General features: G+C 37.5%; 2 protein-coding genes and 1 long non-coding RNA gene across 3 annotated transcripts in view; 1 reads left to right on the forward strand and 2 right to left on the reverse strand.

Moving 5' to 3' along the window:
* Positions 1 to 1226: 1226 nt before the first annotated feature.
* On the reverse strand, positions 1227 to 4665 carry LOC131798910 (ski oncogene-like). The gene has a single exon (XM_059116573.2). It carries the CDS (start codon positions 4119 to 4121, stop codon positions 1983 to 1985), a length of 2139 nt encoding a protein of 712 aa, XP_058972556.1. The 5' UTR covers positions 4122 to 4665; the 3' UTR covers positions 1227 to 1982.
* A 5034-nt stretch (positions 4666 to 9699) lies between these two features.
* LOC131798912 (uncharacterized) lies at positions 9700 to 14697 on the forward strand. The gene is made up of 3 exons (XR_009341349.2): positions 9700 to 9927; positions 13135 to 13227; positions 14266 to 14697. It is a non-coding gene; the product is annotated as an uncharacterized lncRNA (long non-coding RNA).
* Positions 14698 to 14866: 169 nt separating this feature from the next.
* Positions 14867 to 23070, reverse strand: part of LOC136283496 (uncharacterized) — an 18265-nt gene continuing 10061 nt past the window's right edge. The window contains exon 4 of the mRNA XM_066172457.1: positions 14867 to 14978. Within this exon, the coding sequence (XP_066028554.1) occupies positions 14867 to 14978 (112 nt within the window). The remainder of the gene's footprint in view (positions 14979 to 23070) is intronic.

The following is a 23070-nucleotide window of genomic DNA, read 5'->3' on the forward strand; positions in this document are numbered from 1 at the left end:
CGCGCGTTTTCTGTTCAACTGCTTCCGAGAAAATCATGCATGCAAGACACATGCAGAAATAATTTTGAGGGTTTTTTTCGTCTTAATACACTGTCCGCCGGACATAACATTTTTATGAACAAAAAAAAGCTCTCTAAGTAATTAATCAAACTTTCACTGATCCATGACCACACGGCGGAAAATTGCTTTTATGTTATCTCAATTTTATCTCACGCCGTAAGCATATTCGTCTCAATTGCCTAATTATTCTTGTCTGGAATATTTAGATTGTCAATATTTGGCTCTGTGGTATTAAAGTAATGCCGCTATACATCTGCTGTAGGATTATGTAAAAACACGATCAAAATTTTCGAGAATCTGATAAGAAGTTAGCTTCAGTCGAAAACTTAGTAATTTACAAGACGAAATCGACATCGAAGATATTGTACACAAAATCCACTTAGCCTTAAACATCAAGTATAGAATTTTGTATTTGAAGAATAAAAAAACGGATTTGATTTTTTAAGAAAGTTCCGTAATCAAACGTAGATTTCGTGTTCCTTTGGATGACAACACTCCTTGATTTAAAAATATTCACCACTCTTTCTATCTGCATCATTTTGATTTATAATTCATGCACCCTTAGGATATAACACTTTGTTAAAGTCGTTCAACTCCAAATGGTCATTAAAACCGGTTTAGCGTATTTTCGTGAGAATTAGAAGGAAATTTGCAAGTTCATGTACTCAACTCACTGTTTTCTAAAAGAGGTTTACGGTTAAAGTTGTTTAGTCATTCCCGTTTTCGGATTTATATTTGGCCTCTCAGCAGTTGTCTAAAAACAGAGCCACTTGAATTATATAAGCTCTCACCTGAAGCTATTTTTAGCATGTCAGATTTTCTGTAAAATATACTCTTTTTGAAAGAAATTGAAATAACTACTCCAACGTGCGAGTGTCTGTAACTCTAACTTGATGGTTGGACTCGCTTTGGAAACTTTACATCCGCTGTTATCATTTGGAATCGAGCGCAGACTGTACACAATAGCCTTTCTTCTCAAATTACACCTAGCCCCGTTGTTTTGAGACTTGGAATATCGGTTTCCTGTTCAATAACACAACTTAAAGATTGTTATGTCTGCCCGGAGTCGCCAAGAACAAAAAAACACGGCATGCGAATATCAAACAATTGGTGGTACGCCATTCGCCTGGAGCCTTAAACCCATTATTTTGACTAAGATGTTTAAATGAAACAAAGTGCATTTTTATTTATGTCAAGTCTAGATTTTTCCTCTTCATTTTTTTCTCCTCCTTTTTCCTTTTAGGAATTTGGTTCCACAGAAGAAGGGTTCTCACTCGTTTGGAAGGCAGATTTAGAGTTTTTTAAGCTTGTCTTAGGGTTAAAACGGAACACTTTGTTGCCAGCTTTGATCTCGTTAGTTCATGAGGTCGAAACAGCGGTTAGTGGGTAGATAATGGAAAGCCTGATGTAAATAACAAAGAGCATCATTAAAGAAGATAGAGAATTGTTTAGCCTTCGTCTGAAAGACGATTCTATGCTATGTATTAAAAGGCTCCCTAAGAAATCTACCATTAAAATTCGATTTGCATCTTGAATTAAAATTAATACTAACAAAATCTCGCTCAGGGCGCCAAAATAAAGGTTGGATTCTCTTGCATGTGGCTCCCATTTCTCTCTGTATTTTTCTTGAATGTTTTTCTTTTGTTTTCGGCGAGAGAAAGGAAGGCAGACAGAAATCAACATCACACATTTCACATCAGCCCTTAATTCAAGTTTGAACTCAATGGGAACTTGATATTTCAATCTGTCGCGCACTTCGTGTCTAGAAGTGTTTTTTTTTTTTTTTTTTTTTTTGGATATAAAATAATCTTCACTTCTCGGTTGCGCAAATTAAAGATTATATTCACTGATCGCAACATACAAAACATTTTTTTGGACAACTTCTAGACTTCGTGTAACATTCGTGTTATGTTTTTTTAAATTCAATGTTCATCTTCAGAACTTTCGGCGCTGTGGAGCGCGCCATTCGTTTTGTTAACACTTGATTTGTGGGTAAAACCACCCGCACTTGTACCATTTAGCATGTGGCGACTTCTAATTACCGACTCCGAATCTTGTCTGGGATTGTTCACAGTGTAGATAAATTGAGAACCAGCATTATGTAATCTTTGATTGTTGATCCACGAGTGGAATCCTTTAATTTCGTTTTCGAGCTCGCGACAATAGCTGTCTTTTTCTTCTAGTTTCTTTGATAGGTCTCGAACATCTTGTTGCAAAACATTAATGGTTTCTTTGGAATTCATTGACAGAATGTCGTCCTTTTCAGCTTTATATTTCTTGACCTCGAGTTGTAGTTTCATGTTTTTCTCGTTCAAGCTTTCCAGTTCGAGGCGCTGGCTTGTTTGAATCATTCGAAGTTCTTTTTGAACACTTTTCAGTTCTTGAAGAGCTTCTTCCATCTTTCTAGCATGTTCTTTCTGCAATGAACCTAGTTCTGAACGAAGCTTGTCCCGCTCTTCAGTAAGATTTTTCACTTTCTCTCCCGCGTGCTTAGCAAACAAATCTTTCATATCCTTGGCTAACAAGCTACTTAATTCCCTAGGCGAGGAGGGAAGCCTATCGTTCTTGTTCAAGTTCATGAGTATTTGTTGAAAGCGCTCCTCCCATAAACTAAATTCACCTCCGTTCGACTCGTCGCTTTCTCGGTTTGGACTGAACGAATTTTCATAGCCGCACCATCTTTCATTCTGAGCCACTACCTCTAGCATTTCCTTTGCGGTTTTCTCCAGCGATCTCGGATCTTTGGCTGACGGGGTCGCAAGAATTTCGCTAACAGTATGCGAAACTGTTCCGGGACTTCTCAATGGTTCGACTTTAGGAATCGTTTTTCGTATTTCAGGGTGGCTATGAAAACTATGAGGATGCCGCGAAGAATACGAGTCGCTCGCCAAGTACGGAATGGTATGTGGCGCGAAGAGGCGAGCGGGAGAACTCGACATTATGGACAACGAATGTGTCCCGCTCGGATTGGAATTTTCGGCACTTTTTGCCCGACCGTGGAGAGGGGACCACGGCCTAAACGCGGACCTTCTGCCGACGATATCTCCACTAGCACCACTGCTGGTGTTGTCCCCTCTCTCGATTGTGTCGCTGTCATCATTTTGTTCTTCACGCGACTCTCGCGATTGTTCCACGCGAGGTTTTTTGGGAGAACTCGCGTCTCTGTCGCGCTCGTTCACGTCTGAATCTTGATCGTTCGGGGGCGATGCACGTTTCCAACGATGTCCGTCCGAAAACTTATTCATAAGCATCTCCCAAAGTTTTTGGACATGTATCGTGGGTTGTTCATTGCACAACATTAAATACAAGCGCCATTTCGCGTCATCAAACCCCCAGTGACAAGTGTGAATTTCGCCTGAGGAATGATTGTGAATGACAAACCTTCGCGGAGAGAACACTCCATCACATTGTGAACATGTAATGCACTTGGCGTAGGGATCTGTGTACTTGTCAATTTCTAGAGTTCCCACGCATCCGCCAAAACACTCGTGGTACACTTCCAAACTGTCCACTGGGAAGATACGGCTTGGCCGTTTTGGTACCTCGCTTGCGGTTAAAATCCCGATCAAGCGAAATGAATCAGTCTTGGAAATAAAACTTGCCGAAGTAGCCGACCAAGACAAGACCCCAGCCAGCTTAAACAATTCCAGCTGATGCGGCGTGCAGCGCGGACAATAGATCTGAAGTCGGTCTCGATTTGCGTTTATCTCTTTGCTGTCAAAATCCTTGAGCACTTTATTCACAAGTTCGGTGTAACAGACGCGCTTTTCGCCCCCAGAGCTGAAGCAAGCTAAAGGAATACTGTCGATAATTGTTTCCTTGAAGTTGAATCCGTCATGTCCCTTCGGCGGTGGCATTCTTACTGTGACCGTCTTGCTTATCAGCCTAGAATGTTCAGTAGACGCAACATATGAGCTATGTTTAGCAATGCTGTCTGGCCATGATTTCTTCGCGGTGAAACCTTTAGGGCCAGTGATGGAGTCTGTCGAGCAGTCGCGATATTTCTGTAGGATTTCGTCAATAAGCGGGTTGTCTGATCGACAAAACTTGCCCCGCTCCATTCGCGAAGCTTAATTTCACCCAAATACGTTACAAGAGCGCGTCGTGTCAAAGTCTGCGTCTAAAAGCCTTTCTCTGTAGCAGACGATCGACGGGTCGTTTATTCACTGCACATGCTCTGTGCATGGCTTCCTGCTTGGACCGTTATTGTTCGTTGTTGCTCTGACATCTGAACATGTGATATTCAGGGCTAAAATAACTCAAAAAACGTCTGCCGGTGACAAAAATTCGCGAAATCTACGACTGAAACGTTAGTCTTCTAATCCACTCGCGACCCGAAACCACTTAGAGCAAACTTGACGATATACTTGTTAAAAAGAAGATGATGTAAATTAAAGGATCTCGTGGCTTCGCCTTGGTACTGTCTTCCAGAGAGAACTAAAACTCGAAATGTGTGAATAATTCACTACTTTGCCTGATAATAGCGACAGAACAGGTTGTCTTCGAAAACACTTGGTAGTCTTTTGTGAAAGATGTCTACTGCTGCCAACCACATCATTGTGAAGGTTGAAAGAGCCAATTGCGTGCGGCTGACTAAGACAAACAAATGCATACATGTAAAATGTTGTGTGTTGTGCGAAGTCCCCCGTCAACGTCTAGACAGGGTTATTGTATTGTCTAGACGTGTTTTTGACGTCGTAGTAGCTTTTGTTTCGGCGCTCGAGTCTTTTAGGCCGTGTTAATAAGTGGGGCGGGATATAGGCGCAATTGACGCCGCGTGCAATACAGTGGGGCACGCATTTGTTCTTTGGCGCATGCAATCGGTTCGCTGAAATAAACCACCCGAATTGTTTACGGCTGAGAGCAAGTCAATCGAATTTGAACAAAAACAATGACGGGAAATGAACAAAAACAAACCGACAGCTGTCTTTGGTGCTTTTAATAATTTACGTGGAGAGACGACAGAGTAAGTCGGATGTTTTCAAAGGAATCATTTAATTCGGTAAAAACCAAATTCATCTTATTTTAAGTTATTTTGTCTTGGGTGAATAAAGCTATTTGTAAATGTTTACGAATCTCTGGCATCTGCGTATTATTGAAAGCTTCTCGTTAACGAATAAGAGAAGCCCTTCATTTATTTTAATTTTCCTATTTCTCTCTCCAACTCTTTTCTTGTCTTCATTAATTTTAAGGATGAGACATTACGGCGCAAAAACAGTCAATCCGATGCCCCGCTTTGCCACTAAACCATAGATCATTTAGTAAAATTAAGGTGGCGAAAAACTCGTTTACAATTTCACCAAGACGATCCGTGCAAATTTCATGTTTTCTTTACATTCACCTGTCAAATTTTTCTCTAAAATCCATCGAAGCTTGAATTATTCCATAACAACACTAATTATGTTTGTGATCTCTTCCAGACATCAGTAATTTAAATAAAACAGTGCCGTCTGCCCAGTCATTTTCACTGAGGCAGCAAACAAAGGAAGGGATTTCCACACGACATTAGCAAAGCCTCTCACTCGCTTTGTTCGTTACATTTTGTCTGACCGCACCGTTGCCATTTAGTTAGGAGCTTAAAATTGGATAGACTTTTTGTTAAAATTTAAAAAAAAGAAGCTAAAACGTGGTGTGATAATAAAAGCGTTCTACCTGTAAAATATTCTTTTGTCTTTTTATGTGAATTTTTGTTTTCGTTTTTTATTGTTTTTTTCTTTTCGCTCTTCAGCCGAAAACTTATTTGCTTCTGAACTTTCAAAATCCTTCTGGAACATATTGATACCAAGGCTAGTGTAACAATTGAAGTGGATCACTTTACTATGTGTTTGTATATATGCATATGTGTGTATCTATTTGAACTCACGCACGCACATATAGATATATCTCTATATATATATCTGTTCCATCCATTTGAAAACTGAACCATTTATTCCGCTAATGTTCAATACAGTGGCTGCAGTTATTGAACTGGAATTTCGGTGAGAAGAGAATATGCCAGCACCCTTGGTTTACAGACATGAACGCGAAAATGATCATTTGCGTGTATTACCGACCTGTTTTTTAAACCTTAAACCTCGTTACAGTTTAGTGAATAAACTTATAATTAAAGAGCTTCCTCGTTCTTCATTTTTCAAACCATCATGCATTGTCATAACTTGTTCTGTTGGCGAGCAACTTGCTTGAAACTAAAACTAGAACTGAACGGTGAATACTTCAACGGTTCAATTGCAAAAGAAATAGGTTTAGATCTGAGCTATTAGGTTTGTGATATATAGTTGGCTACCCCTCGCCGAATTCTCCGCAAAATTTTTTTTTTTAGTAGATGCAAGCCGTTCAAACAAATCAGTTATTAGAATGCACTTATAACTCTCCAAATCACCGTTGAATGCTCTAAAATAGCTCTTTCAGTAGACCACGACTGCCAAGTTGTTTTGCATATAAGCTATTTTGTGTCGTCTAAAATCCACTTCACAACTGAGATCTGCTTGAGATCCCGGCTGATGATAAGGAAACATTAATAAGGCCGGTCGTTCAATGATCAGATATTCTGACGCCTAGACCTCTCGAACGTAGCTTTAAGTCACGAAATCAGGAAAGCAGTTGTCGTGGAGAAACTGGCGCAAGTTGTTGTGAACCATCGTAATAGCTCGCATGCGAATGGTACAGAGTTAATAGATTTTCAGCTTTAGGTTCGAAGATCGTAAAAAAAAATATGCTATAGTGAGGCGATTTTTGTATCTGTTTTGGTGCGGTGAACAGTAAGAAATTTCAGTTTAAAAGGTGTACATTTTATTGGCATATGCTTAATTAAATAAATTACTAGCGAACGTCGCTTATCAAAAATTGTCTCGTTCATCAATAAATTTTGAACATTGTTTATTAGCCATAGGGTTTGATCTAATGCCTATGATTTCTTACCCACCGGTACAATTTTTGATACGATCTATCAGCAGTATGTTGATGGAAAAGGGATCACCAGCATTTTGGAGGTACGGCTTTTGTCGGAATTTATTATTGTATTAGCGTAGCTAGGATTTAGTGGTTGGTGCATGTCGGAAGTTAATTCGGTAATCGATGACTAGCCGTCAGGAAATAATATGGACCTTTTAATATCGCGTCCTTACTATTTTTTTTTTCAAACAGCTTTCACATTTTATCGACAATACATTGTCCTTTTTGTTATCTCAGAGAGCCAGAAGAGAACGGGTCATCAAAGATCGAATATTCCTGAAGTGCTGTGTGTGAAATAGACATTTTGTGTCCGTCGCTAGTCAGAGGGGAAATTAGTTAGTGAATTTTGAAGCCTGTGCCTTCTTCCCGGGGATATAAATCTCGCAGAAATGTTATATCGTGAAACTCTCGAAAAATAATTTGTAGACCTTAAACCGAACGATCGAAAAACCGCGTGCTGTATTGAGGTGTCGCGTATTTGTTTTTTCTTCTTTTCCTCTGTTCATGTTCAAATTTCCTGTCAGGTGATAACTAAGGAAGGGTTGTCGAGACTTGACAACCAGTTAGACCTGTTACATTAAAATTAATGAATTTTAAACATGTGAATTTCTAAACTTGAAAAACCACATGAAATGTCTGGATTCTCTTTTACTTTGTTCTGCTTTTTGCAAAACTTATGCGTCGATCAAATGGTAGCTTCGACATCCCTTCCCCGGGCATTTGAACTTCTGCAGATTGTTTCATTCAAATTCTCGTCCCTTGAGGCTAAAATTGTGTTCAAATGCCCTACTCAACTGCCAGATTTGACGTCCAATTTTTCTGTAAAAGGCAAAATCAGCGACCATGACTGTCTACTCATATACCAAGCTTTAAAACTTAGAACTTGTATAACTTTTCTTCCGTGTCACTCACTCGCGAAAGTGAACTCTTTACCTTAAACACCCACACATTTAACGATTTAACACGTGTATTCCGCTGAAGAGACTTAAAACTTTCGGTTCAAATTCCCCACTCCACCCCAGACAGGCAAGGTACAGACGCAAATCAAATGCCCGTGGGTCGCTTTGGAAGATGTTGAAGCTTCGAATTGATTGGCGCATTACTCTGTGGGCTGAAAAATATCATTTATGCAACGAGGGATGGCTGGGGAGGTGAAGAACGCAAAGGCATGAGGAATAGAGACGACAAGGGCGATTTATGGCTAATTAGTTCCCAACCTTTCGTGAGTTGTGCCACCTTCACTTGTGCCCTAAGATTGGCGGTTGTTGCTAAAATGTAGAGCAGTGTTAATCATTCGTTTCCGTTGTTTAAAATCCTCGCACATGGGTCGCATCCAGTAGCAGGAAGCTTTAGTGATTAAAGCCATGAAGAGTTCTTGAAGCTCATCCAAGTTGTGTTATTTCTTTCTGCTGTTCTGCAATGCGGAAGGGAATAATACTAGAAACAAATGGTGGGTGGTGGTGCATATAAGAAAACAATGTTCTGAACACCTGATAGGAAAAGAATGAGGCCCGACGGGTAGCACGGGGCCGATCCAACTGTCGGAATACAGTAACACCTCATGCGTCGCTTTACGCTAAAATGGACCAAATGACTATTAAAAACGACGTTGTTTTTTATATAAGTTACCAAATAAAATTTTTGTCGATGGATGGAAGGGGGTGCTTTAGAGAACTTCAGCTTGATCTACGTATTCTGTGACAAATCCCTTTCGCCTTTCTTTTCATCCCCCTATATTTTTTGTTTTTTGTTTTTATTATTATTTTTTGATAAAACGTGTTAACAGGAAGGAAATTTAGCAAAGTGAATTTTATGTTACTGATATATGTCAGTAAAATGAGGAGTATGCTCCATGAAGAGACGTCATAATTTTTATCTCTGCTTTGAAAAAGTATGTGGAGCAATTTACATTTCACTGCATTTTGAGATTCCAGATATTAACCTAACCTTTCGGAAATCGTCATCCAAATTAGTGTGCCAAACACTCATTCATAGACACTGTAATTTCGGAAACAACTCCACGCGGTTCAAAAAGTACTGCTGCTCTGGCTATTGAGAATCAATACAATAAATAATCAACATGGTGAAGAATGCCTAAGAGATCGCTAAGAAATAGAAGAAGGAAACAAAAACCTTGATATGTCGTGGGAAAGCGAGAGCCTTGCTGCTCACAGGATCCGGAGTTGAATTTTTTTTTGTAAATTAGAAGAAAACTTTCGAACCTTCAGGTAACCCTTTGGAATCTTAAAAGGCGGTCAGCGTCATCATTCTACATACACTTGTGATAGTAGAAGATAAATGTTGCATATTTCCTAGACCATACTGTTGCAAGCTATATTTTCGTTTAGGCATGAGACATGAGCTGGCGTGACATTAAATTTTTGTCCAAGCGAGAGAGTTGGAATAATAATAATAATGTTTCATGGGGAACTCATACTCAGTCTCTTAGGTTGTTGTAGGTTAAGTAAATGTAACGCAAATTTTGGTAAATTTTTAAAACGAAAGTTGAAAATTCAAAGTTTCATTAAATCTTGACATCTTCGCCCTATCATTATGGAAAGGTAAATTTTATACTGATAACTTATAAATGAAACTTTTGGCCGGTGTAATGTTCGCGAATCTTTAGTGCTCCTGCGCTTTTTTGCCGCGTTCCCGCGAATAAATTTCACGAGGACTGGAAACTTGTAAGAAAATACAACATGGCGGATCATGATGGTTATTGGAGAAAATCGACCTTCACATATTTTGTGGATTTAAAAGCATGGTTACCCACGTCTATGTTGTCATATTTGAATGGAAATCAAAGGATTTCAATGGCTGCAAAACCCGCCTTGAGCTAGCAATAACAGTAAGTCATTTGGACATGCACAGCTTGGCGAAGATAACCTGCCACGTAGTCAACGCGGTAGAAGTAAGGTAACTTCTTGACCTGTTTTTAAGAATATTTCGTTTTCATTATAATATTTTGGCTGCCTTTTCTAGATTTAATGACCGGCAGATCTATGAGGCTGCTCAACCATGGGTTAATGTACATTATTATTCTTAAAATGCCTAAGTGCAGGACATTCAAATTTATATTAGACTCTGAGCACAGTGGCTATGTTTTGATCAGTAATTCTAAATTTGACTTGCGTTTCGTAACAGCAAGGGTGAATGCAGTCCTGTCAACAACAAATCAAATAAAACACCACATTGACAAGGCACCCTTGTAACAAACTGTGTAGTGAAGGTCATTTCTCAAGATTCTGGGAGAATTTTATTTTGTGTACATGTAGATGATGAAAGATATTTTTATGTGCTTGCAAATTGGTCAAGATGTGGATCATATTTTTCTACTTCAAAATTAGATTAAGAGCTTGAAATTGCCACAGCGTGATAGTTGCTAAAGGTAAAGCCAGAATCAACTATCACATGTTGAAATTAAAAACAAATAATCTTATTTTGTTCAGTAAAAAGATTTCAGTGGTTCAAAACTTAACAAAAAGACAAGCTCGTGTTTTTATTTCATTTTTGCTTGAAACCACATAATGTTGCAAGCAATCACGTTACACACTGTTTGTCAAGGAATAGATAGCAAGTAGCACAGCCAATCACATTGTAGCACCTGTGATACAATTATCTCCAGCAGATTGGCACTAAAATAAATTAGGGAGGGGTGGCTGTTACACTAAGGCACTATTATTATCAAGAGAGCTGTTCAGGGATTGATGTTTCTCAAGAGGAAACAAGTAAAGCTTAAGGTTACTGCCAGCCTTTAGGTGTCAATTTATGGGGGTAAAGATGTGTTCATCAGGGCCAGAGGGAGACTCTTATCATGAGCAGATGTCCAAAATGGATAACTCTTTGTAGGGGCTTTCCTTACTTTTTTTCTTCATGCTTCTTTAAAGATTTCATACAAAGAAGCTGCAATGCAGAACTTTGTCTCTTGCCTGTTTGAAAATAAAAGTTTTATTGTGTGAAAAGAGTAGCAGTATGCTGTCAAAATGTTGCAATCTACATCAGAAGTGACAACATTGTGAAACAAACAAGAATACTTCATTTCTGATAAGTGCATTTACTCTGGGCAGAATTTGTGGAAAATTGAATGAACTTTGTGCCTTTTACAATTTATTCATAGGAAGGACTGATGGAAAATTAAGGAATTGTTATCTCTTTCACCATTCATTTGGCAAAAATGTTAATTGGGTTTATCAGTCGTGATTCAGAATTTTGGCTAATGACACTTTTTCCTCTTTCCCACACAGGAAATCTATATTAATAGATAGTTTTTTTAACACCTCATTTCATGGTAGTCCTGAAGTCAGGACCAGAACATTGAGGTCTGGCTAATCCCATGCGTTTGAAAAGCTTAAAGAGGGATTTTGATAGAGGAAGTAAATGTAATAATGTATACCTTCCATGAAACTTTCTGGCACATTTAGAACCATGTGACCAGTCATGTAATTTAATATCATATCCAAAGTAATGACATTAACTTTTGCTGAGGATCAGATGTGACTTTGCCAGTTCAAGACAAAATATGCACTTAAAATACATCACTGCAAAATAGAATGGCTTTAAAAAATGTCATTGTTATTTTCATGTTAAGCTACAGATTGTCGCACCAAAACATTGTTGTACCTCAAAACCTCTTCCACAAATCAACTTCACAAACTACCTAGTGTGAATTGGCTGCCATTCTTGATTAAAACCCTGCATTTAACCTCCAATCCTGTAACACATGGGTTGTGCAAAACCTCAATTTTCCAGTCCTGGGTCCTGTTTCTCAAAAGTTCCGATAACCAAACAGACCTGAACCCTTACTTTAGAATCAAAATGTTAGCAATAAAGAAGCAGGTTCTGGCACCCTTACCTGACCATTTTGTTTCCTCAGATGATAGTTTAATTTTAATAGTTTTCAAACCTTTTTACACCCTCATCATCGTTTTGAATGAAAACAGATCAGCTTTACGGCCCATGAAGTTTCCAGAACCTTTGATAAAGTGACCCCTGGGTTCAGGACTAAACCATTGTAGTTATGATCATTATTGTTTAGCGCTTAACCCTTGAACTCCCAGAAGTGATTAACATGGAATTTCTCCCTATTATACCCATACATTGTCCTGCAAAAAGGTGATGAGAAAACTCCAACTTATCAGGTAGAAGTTGTTATCTTGATCTAACACTAAATTCTCTTAACTGATTTACAAGGAAATGTGCAGTAGCTAGAGGGGAGAATTAACAATCAGATCTTGGGAATTAAAGGGTTAGGAACACTATATATTATTATCTAAGTGTCTAAGTGTGTCAAGGTTCAATTTAATTATTTTTTTCCTGAGTGTAAGACACAATTTGCCATCAGTTATTAAGTAAGAAAACAGTTGATCAATCAAACAGTCAGTCAATTAATTAATGGATCCAAAAAGGAAAAAAAAGTAAAGGAAGGGGAAAATTGGCTCTAATTTTTTGGGAATAGTTGAAATTTTAGCTTGTAAATAAGGATCTTCTCCTCTACACCACTTCCAACTCATTTTTCATGCCAATTTATTAGCTCATTTTGACTGGTCATGTATTTGTTTTTAGAAAAAGTCAGTTCCATACCCCTTAAAAGTTGTTTAATGGTATGCCTTCATTATTTCACAAAATATCAACAAGTCTTGCACTAAGTATTTGCAATAAATAATAAATGTTGGCAAGGTTTCCTTGTAGAAAACTGAATTAAATATGTCAAATTCTTGATACGCTTAACTACCTCATGGAACAGAAAATTACCCATTTCTTTCCCTTTCGCTAACACGTCTGATTAAAATTATATTTTAAAGAATAGGAAAAAATGTGGTTTGTAAGTGGAATAAATACACACCTTTTAAGTGACTTTCAGCACTAATTATATATTCAGTTTAATTCCTTTTTTGTTCTACTTAATGCAAAAAAAAAAATCGAATTTATGTTGTCACCTGGAATTAGCGTGCGAATGTAAACTCTATCAAAACGGCTGCTCGCCTTTGTTAAATTCCTTTGTGATAAAAATGTCTGGAAATCAGTTTTAACTCGTTAATATGGTATAATATATGTTTCATTAAATATTAAATGGAGTTATTTGTCAAATGTGCCAACTTTCTATACTCAACTTGTGTCTTCCAGTTGATCAGTGGTTTATGATGAGATTGCAGTCACGGATGAATTGTTAGTGATGTGAAAGAAATGATATAAATGATGTACATGTACTCATGTCAGGTGAGAAAGCTCTTTATCATACTTTTCATTTCTTTCAAAGAAACCAATTTCTTATTAAGGAGCTTAAGCAGTCAGAACGGAAACCCCAAGTAAAACGACGATTGAAAAATGAATTTATATTAATTTAAGGAATTTCGTCCTCTAGAGCGCCACAATTTAAACCTCAACATTACATATATATGTATATAAGAGCAGCGCAGAGTTCCAAATACAAATGCTATTAATTCATGCCGGGATCCCTGTTTTCTGACCATAAAAATTATTGTGATTTCACGTTATTGTTTTGCAGAGGAAGGTTAGAAAGGTACGATGTTTCAAAACGCACATGTTAGCCATTGTTCCGCTCATTAGTTCTTTTGTTTTGCTACGTTCTCGTTGCGATCACTGTCGTGGTTTGCTGTGGTTGCCTGTTGAGTTTTCCCGTCATCGTATTCCCTTTGAGAATTACTGCTAGAATTTGTCGTTGAGTTATGTCTTACTGGCCAGAATTTAAGCCAGTGAAATTACGACCTTTCAGTTCGTGAGTAGATTATCCTATTGTGACCCATGAAAAAAGTCAGAGAAGAAGTTCGGTGAAATCGCAGAAAGGTGACAAAACCTCTCGATTTTCTTTGATTAGATTCCTGTAACTTTTTAAACCTTTTTGCCTCAACCAGTCTTTGCTTCAATGTTTTGTCTAACCCAAATTATCGAACTGAAGTGACTCAGTAAGGTTACGTCAATAATGTTTGAAATATTTTGTTAGAGCTTTTCTTGTTGCGATGCAATTCAGTTCTCGTTTAAAATATAAGGTTTAAAGTACAAACTCAGTGGCAAGAGTTAAAACCACACCATCCGGCGACAAGAAAAAAGGAAAATAAAGTGAAATAAACTGTCCATTCTTTTCCTCCAAGGTGTTCAGAAGCAGATTTTTAAGATTTATTTTGAGATTACGTTTTTCTTGTGTTTTGATTTCGTTGTTTTTTTTTTAACATAATAAGTAAAAATCAAAAGCCGAGAATTGATTTGACAAACCATTGTCTTTTCTTTAATTTTCAGAAGTTGGTTGCACACTCAAAGTAAAAACGAAATGCGAGAAAAGAATGCCCATGCTGTTCCTCCAGTGAAAGGTCGTTATTGCATTGAGCAAGCAATTATGATTTTAATTTGTTTGCCATACAGCCTGCAGCCTCTTGCCTAGTCAATGTTTTCGTCTGGAGCTCGATGAAACACGAGCACTCTCTCGGTGCTTATTTTTATTGTTGCATACGAGGCTGCAAACACTTGAGCAGTGCGTGCATTGAATCTGTGGTTTCGTTGTGAATATTTATTTTTATTTATAGCTAGTTGAGTATGACCGAATAAGGCGCTTAATTGTGTCTGTGTCAGATGGCAAGATGAAGTTATGAAGAAATGAAAAGGCCTCAGGTATTATTAAACGTGGAGAGGAAGGAGAAAGTCGCGAAAATCGAGGGTCAATCCGCCACCGTCCCCCACCACGCCCACCTCTAATAGACAGTTTGTTAGGTTTGTATAAATGTTGTCTACCTTGTGGTAGCAACATTTATTTGTAATATTTGTCTGAATACACATGCGTATTACAAGATGGTGTTGTTACCACAAGGTAGACAATTTTTATACAAACTTAAAAAACTGTCTATTAGAGGTGGGCGTGGTGGGGGACGGTGGCGGATCGACCCCCAATTCTTTCGCCTACTACAGTTGACATTGGTCCTTGGTCTCTTTCTTCATACCAATCTTTTTCGTGAAATCTATGAGAAGAATAAGATAGGACTTTAAATGAACCCCCAATTCTGTCAATTACAAACACGATTTCACAAGTTTGTTTCATTTAAAAGTACAACATGGCAACACCCGCCTGAATATCAAGTACTCCCATCTCCCTAAACCTGCTTTGTATTTTAGAATCCTTACATTTTCTGGAACAGGACATGTACGCGATAAATATGCACATAACTTACAAGGAAATACACCTAAATAAAGTAGTGTAAAAAGTTTTTGTGCACGTTTTTCACTTTACTTGACATTGAGAAGGAAAGGTGGGCAAAACATGGGGTAGATCAATCCTACTGATGCGCGAAACACTAACGTATAAAATACAACAATCCATCAAAAGAGATCCCTAACAGTGTGCAAGATACTCATGCAACAATTAATCAAAAGAGAATCCTAACAGTGCGCGAGATTCAAATGTAACGATCCATCAAAAGAGAATCCTAACAGTGCGTGAGATACTAACGAAACATTTGAACAATACGGAATCCTAACAGTGCGCGAGATTCAAATGTAACAATCCACCAAAAGAGAATCCTAACAGTGCACAAGATACTTACATAGCAATCAATCAAAAGAGAATCCTACGTGACAGTGCGTGAGATACTAACATAACAATCCATCAAAAGAGAATCCTAGCAGTGCGCGAGATACTAACGCAACGATCAATGGAAGAAAAATCTCAACAGTGCTCGAGATACTAACGTAACAGTCCATCAAAAGAGTATCCTAACAGTTTCCGAGACACGAACGCAAAAATCAATATATAAGAGAATCCTAACAGTGCACTAGATTCAAACGTAACAATCCACCAAAAGAGAATCTGAACAGTGCGCAAGATACTAACGTAACAATTTATCATTAGGGAATCCTAACAGTGTGCGAGACACTAACGTAACAGTCCACAAAAAGAGAATCCTGATTGTATACGAGATACAAACGCAACAATCAATCAAAAGAAAATCCTAACAGTGCGCGAGATTCAAACGTAGCAATCCATTAAAAAAGAATCCTAACAGTGCGCGAGATTCAAACGTAGCAATCCATTAAAAAAGAATCCTAACAGTGCGCGAGATACTAGCGTAACAATTAATCAAAAGAGAATCCTACGTGACAGTGCGTGAGATACTGACATAACAATCCATCAAAAGAGAATCCTAACAGTGAACAAGATACTAACGTAACAATTCATGAAACCAGGCTCCTACCAGTGCGCGAGATACTCACGTAACAATTAATCAAAAGAGAATCCTAACAGTGTGCGAGATACTAACGTAACAATCAATCAAAGGAGAATGTCAACAGTGCGCGAGATACTAACGTAACAATCCACTAAAAGAGAGGTAACAGTGCACAAGATACTAACGTAACAATTCATGAAAACAGGCTCCTGACAATGTGCGAGACACTTACGTAACAATCCACCACAGAGAATCCTTACAGTGCACAAGATACTAATGCAACAATCAATCGAAAGAGAATCCTAACAGTGCGCTAGATACCAACGCAACAATCAACCAAAGGATGTAAACAGTGCGCGAGATACTAACACAACAATCCACAAAAAGAGAATCCTGATAGTGTGCGAGATACAAACGCAACAATCAATCAAAAGAGGATCTTAACAGTGCCTGAGATACAAACGTAACAACCCATTAAATAAGAATCCTAACAGTGCGCGAGATACTAACGTAACAATTAATCAAAAGAGAATCCTAACAGTGCACGAGATACTAACGTAACAACTAATCAAAAGAGAATCCTAACAGTGCACAAGATACTAATGCAACAATGAATCGAAATAGAATCCTAACAGAGCGCTGGATACCAACGCAACAATCAATCAAAGAATGTAAACAGTGCGCGAGATACTAACACAACAATCCACAAAAAGAGAATCCTGATAGTGTGCGAGATACAAACGCAACAATCAATCAAAAGAGGATCTTAACAGTACCTGAGATACAAACGTAACAACCCATTAAATAAGAATCCTAACAGTGCGCGAGATACTAACGCAAAAATCAATTAAAAGAGAATCCTAACAGTGCGCGAGACACTAACATAACAATTAATCAAAAGAGAATCCTAACAGTGTGCGAGATACTAACGTAACAACTAATCAATAGAAAATCCTAACAGTGCGCAAGATACTCACGTAACAAATAATCAAAAGAGAATCCAAACAGTGCGCAAGATACTAACGTAACAGTTAATAAAGAGAATCCTAACAGTGCGCGAGATATTAACGTAACAATCAATTAAAAGAGAATCCTACCAGTTCACAAGATACTAACGTAACAATCAATCAAAAGAGAATCCTAACAGTGCGCGAGATATTAACGTAACAATCAATCAAAAAAAAATCCTAACAGTGCCCGAGATACTAACGTAACAATTAATCAAAAGAGAATCCTAACAGTGCACGAGATACTAACGTAACAATTAATCAAAACAGAATCCTAACAGTGCACGAGATACTAACGTAACAATTAATCAAAAGAGAATCCTAACAGTGCGCGAGATACTAACGTAACAATTAATCAAAAGAGAATCCTAACAGTGCACGAGATACTAACGTAACAATTAATCAAAAGAGAATCCTAACAGTGCACGAGATACTAACGTAACAATTAATCAAAAGAGAATCCTAACAGTGCACGAGATACTAACGTAACATTTAATCAAAAGAGAATCCTAACAGTGCACGAGATACTAACGTAACAATTAATCAAAAGAGAATCCTAACAGTGCGCGAAATACTAACGTAACAATCAATCAAAAGAGAATCCTAACAGTGCGCGAAATACTAACGTAACAATTAATCAAAAGAGAATCCTAACAGTGCGCGAAATACTAACGTAACAATTAATCAAAAGAGAATCCTAACAGTGCGCGAAATACTCACGTAACAATCAATTAAAAGAGAATCCTTACAGTTCACGAGATACTAACGTAACAATCAATCAAAAGAGAATCCTAACAGTGCACGAGATACTAACGTAACAATCAATCAAAACAGAATCCTAACAGTGCACGAGATACTCACGTAACAGTTAATCAAGAGAATCCTAACAGTGTGCGAGATACTAACGTAACAAATAATCAAAAGAGAATCCTAACACTGCGCGAGATACTAACGCAACAATCAATTAAAAGAGAATCCTTACAATGTGCGAGATACTCACGTAACAATTAATCAAAAGAGAATCCTAACAGTGCACGAGATACTAACGTAACAATTGATCAAAAGAGAATCCTAACAGTGCGCGAGATACTAACGTAACAATTAATCAAAAGAGAATCCTAACAGTGCGCGAGATACTAACGTAACAATTAATCAAAAGAGAATCCTAACAGTGCACGAGATACTGACGTAACAATTGATCAAAAGAGAATCCTAACAGTGCGCGAGATACTAACGTAACAATTAATCAAAAGAGAATCCTAAAAGTGCACGAGATACTAACGTAACAATTAATCAAAAGAGAATCCTAACAGTGCGCGAGATACTAACGTAACAATTAATCAAAAGAGAATCCTAACAGTGCACGAGATACTAACGTAACAATTGATCAAAAGAGAATCCTAACAGTGCGCGAGATACTAACGTAACAATTAATCAAAAGAGAATCCTAACAGTGCACGAGATACTAACGTAACAATTGATCAAAAGAGAATCCTAACAGTGCGCGAGATACTAACGTAACAATTAATCAAAAGAGAATCCTAACAGTGCGCGAGATACTAACGTAACAATTAATCAAAAGAGAATCCTAACAGTGCGCGAGATACTAACGTAACAACTAATCAAAAGAGAATCCTAACAGTGCACGAAATACTAACGTAACAATCAATTAAAAGAGAATCCAAACAGTGCGCGAGATAATAACGTAACAACAAATCAAAAGAGAATCCTAACAGTGCACGAGATACTAACGTAACAATTATTAAAAAGAGAATCCTAACTGTGCACGAGATACTCACGTAACAATTAATCAAAGGAGAATCCTAACAGTGCACGAGATACTAACGTAACAATTCATCACGAAAATCCTAACAGTACGCGAAATATTCACGTAACAATTAATCAAAAGAGAATCCTAACAGTGCGCGAGATACTAACGTAACAATCCATCAAAAGAGAATCCTAACCGTGCGCAAAATACTCACGTAACAATCAATTAAAAGAGAATCCTAACAGTGCGCGAGATACTAACGTAACAATCAATTAAAAGAGAATCCTAACAGTTCACGAGATACTAACGTAACAATCAATTAAAAGAGAATCCTAACAGTGCGCGAAATACTAACGTAACAATCAATTAAAAGAGAATTCTAACAGTTCACGAGATACTAACGTAACAATCAATTAAAAGAGAATCCTAACAGTGCGCGAAATACTAACGTAACAATCAATTAAAAGAGAATCCTAACAGTTCACGAGATACTAACGTAACAGTCAATCAAAAGAGAATCCTAACAGTGCGCGAGATACTAACGTAACAATTCATCAAGAGAATCCTAACAGTACGCGAGATATTCACGTAACAATTAATCAAAAGAGAATCCTAACAGTGCACGAGATACTAACGTAACAATTAATCAAAAGAGAATCCTAACAGTGCGCGAGATACTCACGTAACAATCAATTAAAAGAGAATCCTAACAGTACGCGAAATACTAACGTAACAATCAATCAAAAGAGAATCCTAACAGTTCACGAGATACTAACGTAACAATCAATCAAAAGAGAATCCTAACAGTGCACGAGATACTAACGTAACAATCAATCAAAAGAGAATCCTAACAGTGCATGAGATACTAACGTAACAATCAATCAAAACAGAATCCTAACAGTGCGCGAGATACTCACCTAACAGTTAATAAAGAGAATCCTAACAGTGCGCGAGATACTCACGTAACAAATAATCAAAAGAGAATCCTAACACTACGCAAGATACTAACGTAACAATCCATTAAAAGAGAATCCTTACAATGCGCGAGATACTAACGTAACAATCAATTAAAAGAGAATCCTTACAATACACGAGATACTAACGTAACAATCAATTAAAAGAGAATCCTAACAGTGCGCGAGATACTAACGTAACAACTAATCAAAAGAGAATCCTAACAGTGCACGAGATACTAACGTAACTAATCCAAACAGAATCCTAACAGTGCACGAGATACTAACGTAACAACCAATCCAAACAGAATCCTAACAGTGCACGAGATACTAACGAAACAACTAATAAAAGACAATCCTAACAGTGCACGAGATACTAACGTAACAATCAATCAAAAGAGAATCCTAACAGTGCGCGAGATACTAACGTAACAATCAATCAAAAGAGAATCCTTACAGTGCGCGAGATATTAACGTAACAATCAATCAAAACAGAATCCTAACAGTGCACAAGATACTAACGTAACAATCAATTAAAAGAGAATCCTAACAGTGCGCGAGATACTAACGTAACAATCAATCAAAAGAGAATCCTAACAGTGCGCGAGATACTAACGTAACAATCAATCAAAACAGAATCCTAGCAGTGCGCGAGATACTCACCTAACAGTTAATAAAGAGAATCCTAACAGTGCGCCAGATACTCACGTAACAAATAATCAAAAGAGAATCCTAACACTATGCGAGATACTAACGTAACAATCAATTAAAAGAGAATCCTTACAATGCGCGAGATACTAACGTAACAATCAATTAAAAGAGAATCCTTACAATGCGCGAGATACTAACGTAACAATCAATTAAAAGAGAATCCTTACAATGCGCGAGATACTAACGTAACAATCAATTAAAAGAGAATCCTTACAATGCGCGAGATACTAACGTAATAATCAATTAAAAGAGAATCCTAACAGTACACGAGATACTAACGTAACAATCAATCAAAAGAGAATCCTAACAGTGCGCGAAATACTAACGCAACAATCAATCAAAAGAGAATCCTAACAGTGCACGAGATAATAACGTAACAATCAATCAAAAGAGAATCCTAACAGTGCGCGAGATACTAACGTAACAATCAATTAAAAGAGAATCCTAATAGTTCACGAGATACTAACGTAACAATCAATCAAAACAGAATCCTAACAGTGCGCGAGATACTCACGTAACAAATAATCAAAAGAGAATCCTAACACTACGCGAGATACTAACGTAACAATCAATTAAAAGAGAATCCTTACAATGCGCGAGATACTAACGTAACAATTAATCAAAAGAGAATCCTAACAGTGCGCGAGATACTAACGTAACAATTAATCAAAAGAGAATCCTAACAGTGCACGAGATACTAACGTAACAACTAATCAAGAGAGAATCCTAACAGTGCGCGAGATACTAACGTAACAACTAATCAAAAGAGAATCCTAACAGTGCACGAGATACTAACGTAACAACTAATCAAGAGAGAATCCTAACAGTGCGCGAGATACTAACGTAACAACTTATCAAAAGAGAATCCTAACTGTGCACGAGATACTAACGTAACTAATCAAAACAGAATCCTAACAGTGCACGAGATACTAACGTAACAACCAATCAAAACGGAATCCTAACAGTGCACGAGATACTAACGAAACAACTAATCAAAAGAGAATCCTAACAGTGCACGAGATACTAACGCAACAATCAATCAAAAGAGAATCCTAACAGTTCACGAGATACTAACGTAACAACTAATCAAAAGAGAATCATAACAGTGCACAAGATACTAATGCAACAATCAATCGAAATAGAATCCTAACAGAGCGCTGGATACCAACGCAACAATCAATCAAAGAATGTAAACAGTGCATGAGATACTAACACAACAATCCACAAAAAGAGAATCCTGATAGTGTGCGAGATACAAACGCAACAATCAATCAAAAGAGGATCTTAACAGTACCTGAGATACAAACGTAACAATCAATTAAAAGAGAATCCTAACAGTGCGCGAGATACTAACGTAACAATCAATCAAAAGAGAATCCTAACAGTGCGCGAGATACTAACGTAACAATCAATTAAAAGAGAATCCTAACAGTGCGCGAGATACTAACGTAACAATCAATTAAAAGAGAATCCTAACAGTGCACGAGATACTAACGTAACAATCAATTAAAAGAGAATCCTAACAGTGCGCGAGATACTAACGTAACAATTAATCAAAAGAGAATCCTAACAGTGCATGAGATACTAACGTAACAACTAATCAAAAGAGAATCCTGACAGTGCACGAGATACTCACGTAACAATTAATCAAAAGAGAATCCTAACAGTGCGCGAGATACAACATAACAATCCCTAAAAAGAGAATCCTGATAGTGTGCGAGATACAAACGCAACAATCAATCAAAAGAGGATCTTAACAGTACCTGAGATACAAACGTAACAACCCATTAAATAAGAATCCTAACAATGCACGAGATACTAACGTAACACTCCATCAAAAGAGAAACCTAACAGGGCACGAGATAGTAACGTAACAACCCATCAAAAGAGAATCCTAACAGTGCGCGAGATACTAACGCAACGATAAATTAACATTAGGCACCAATTAGTGTTGGCCACCGGTGTCTACAAAGCTATCCATGGGTATAAAGTCCCTACAGGAATAGAAGAGCTATTGCATGAACATCCTCGAGCTACCCAAAGTAAATACAACCACCTATGGTCTTAAATCATGACACTCTTCCGGATCAGTTTCGTGCCGCTGATGAATTCGGAACATTTAAGAACTTGATGTCTATGTTTGATTTCTCAAATTTTACATTTTAATCGTGATTTACTCTTAGTTTTAATAATTTTTTAATTGTATAGATATAAATCTTCTCTTTCTGTTATTATTTCTAGTTTATTTATTTACTTTTCGTGACATGTCCGTAAAGTAGCTAATTAGCTAAGAACATTTGACCACGTTAAATAAAGATTATTGTATTGTATTTGTATTGTATTGGTAATTGAACTGAGTGGAGTGCAATTTGGGCTGAAATCATACGCGTGATTTCAAAATCGCCCAAGTACAGGAAATCGAAATCGCCCAAATACAGGACTTTCTC

The sequence above is a fragment of the Pocillopora verrucosa genome, chromosome 9, assembly GCF_036669915.1.
Source record: "Pocillopora verrucosa isolate sample1 chromosome 9, ASM3666991v2, whole genome shotgun sequence".
NCBI classification, from domain to species: Eukaryota; Metazoa; Cnidaria; class Anthozoa; order Scleractinia; family Pocilloporidae; genus Pocillopora; species Pocillopora verrucosa.

Coding starts and splice junctions, on each gene's coding strand:
- LOC131798910 (XM_059116573.2), bottom strand. CDS start 4,121: ATGGAGCGGGGCAAGTTTTGTCGATCAGACAACCCGCTTATTGACGAA.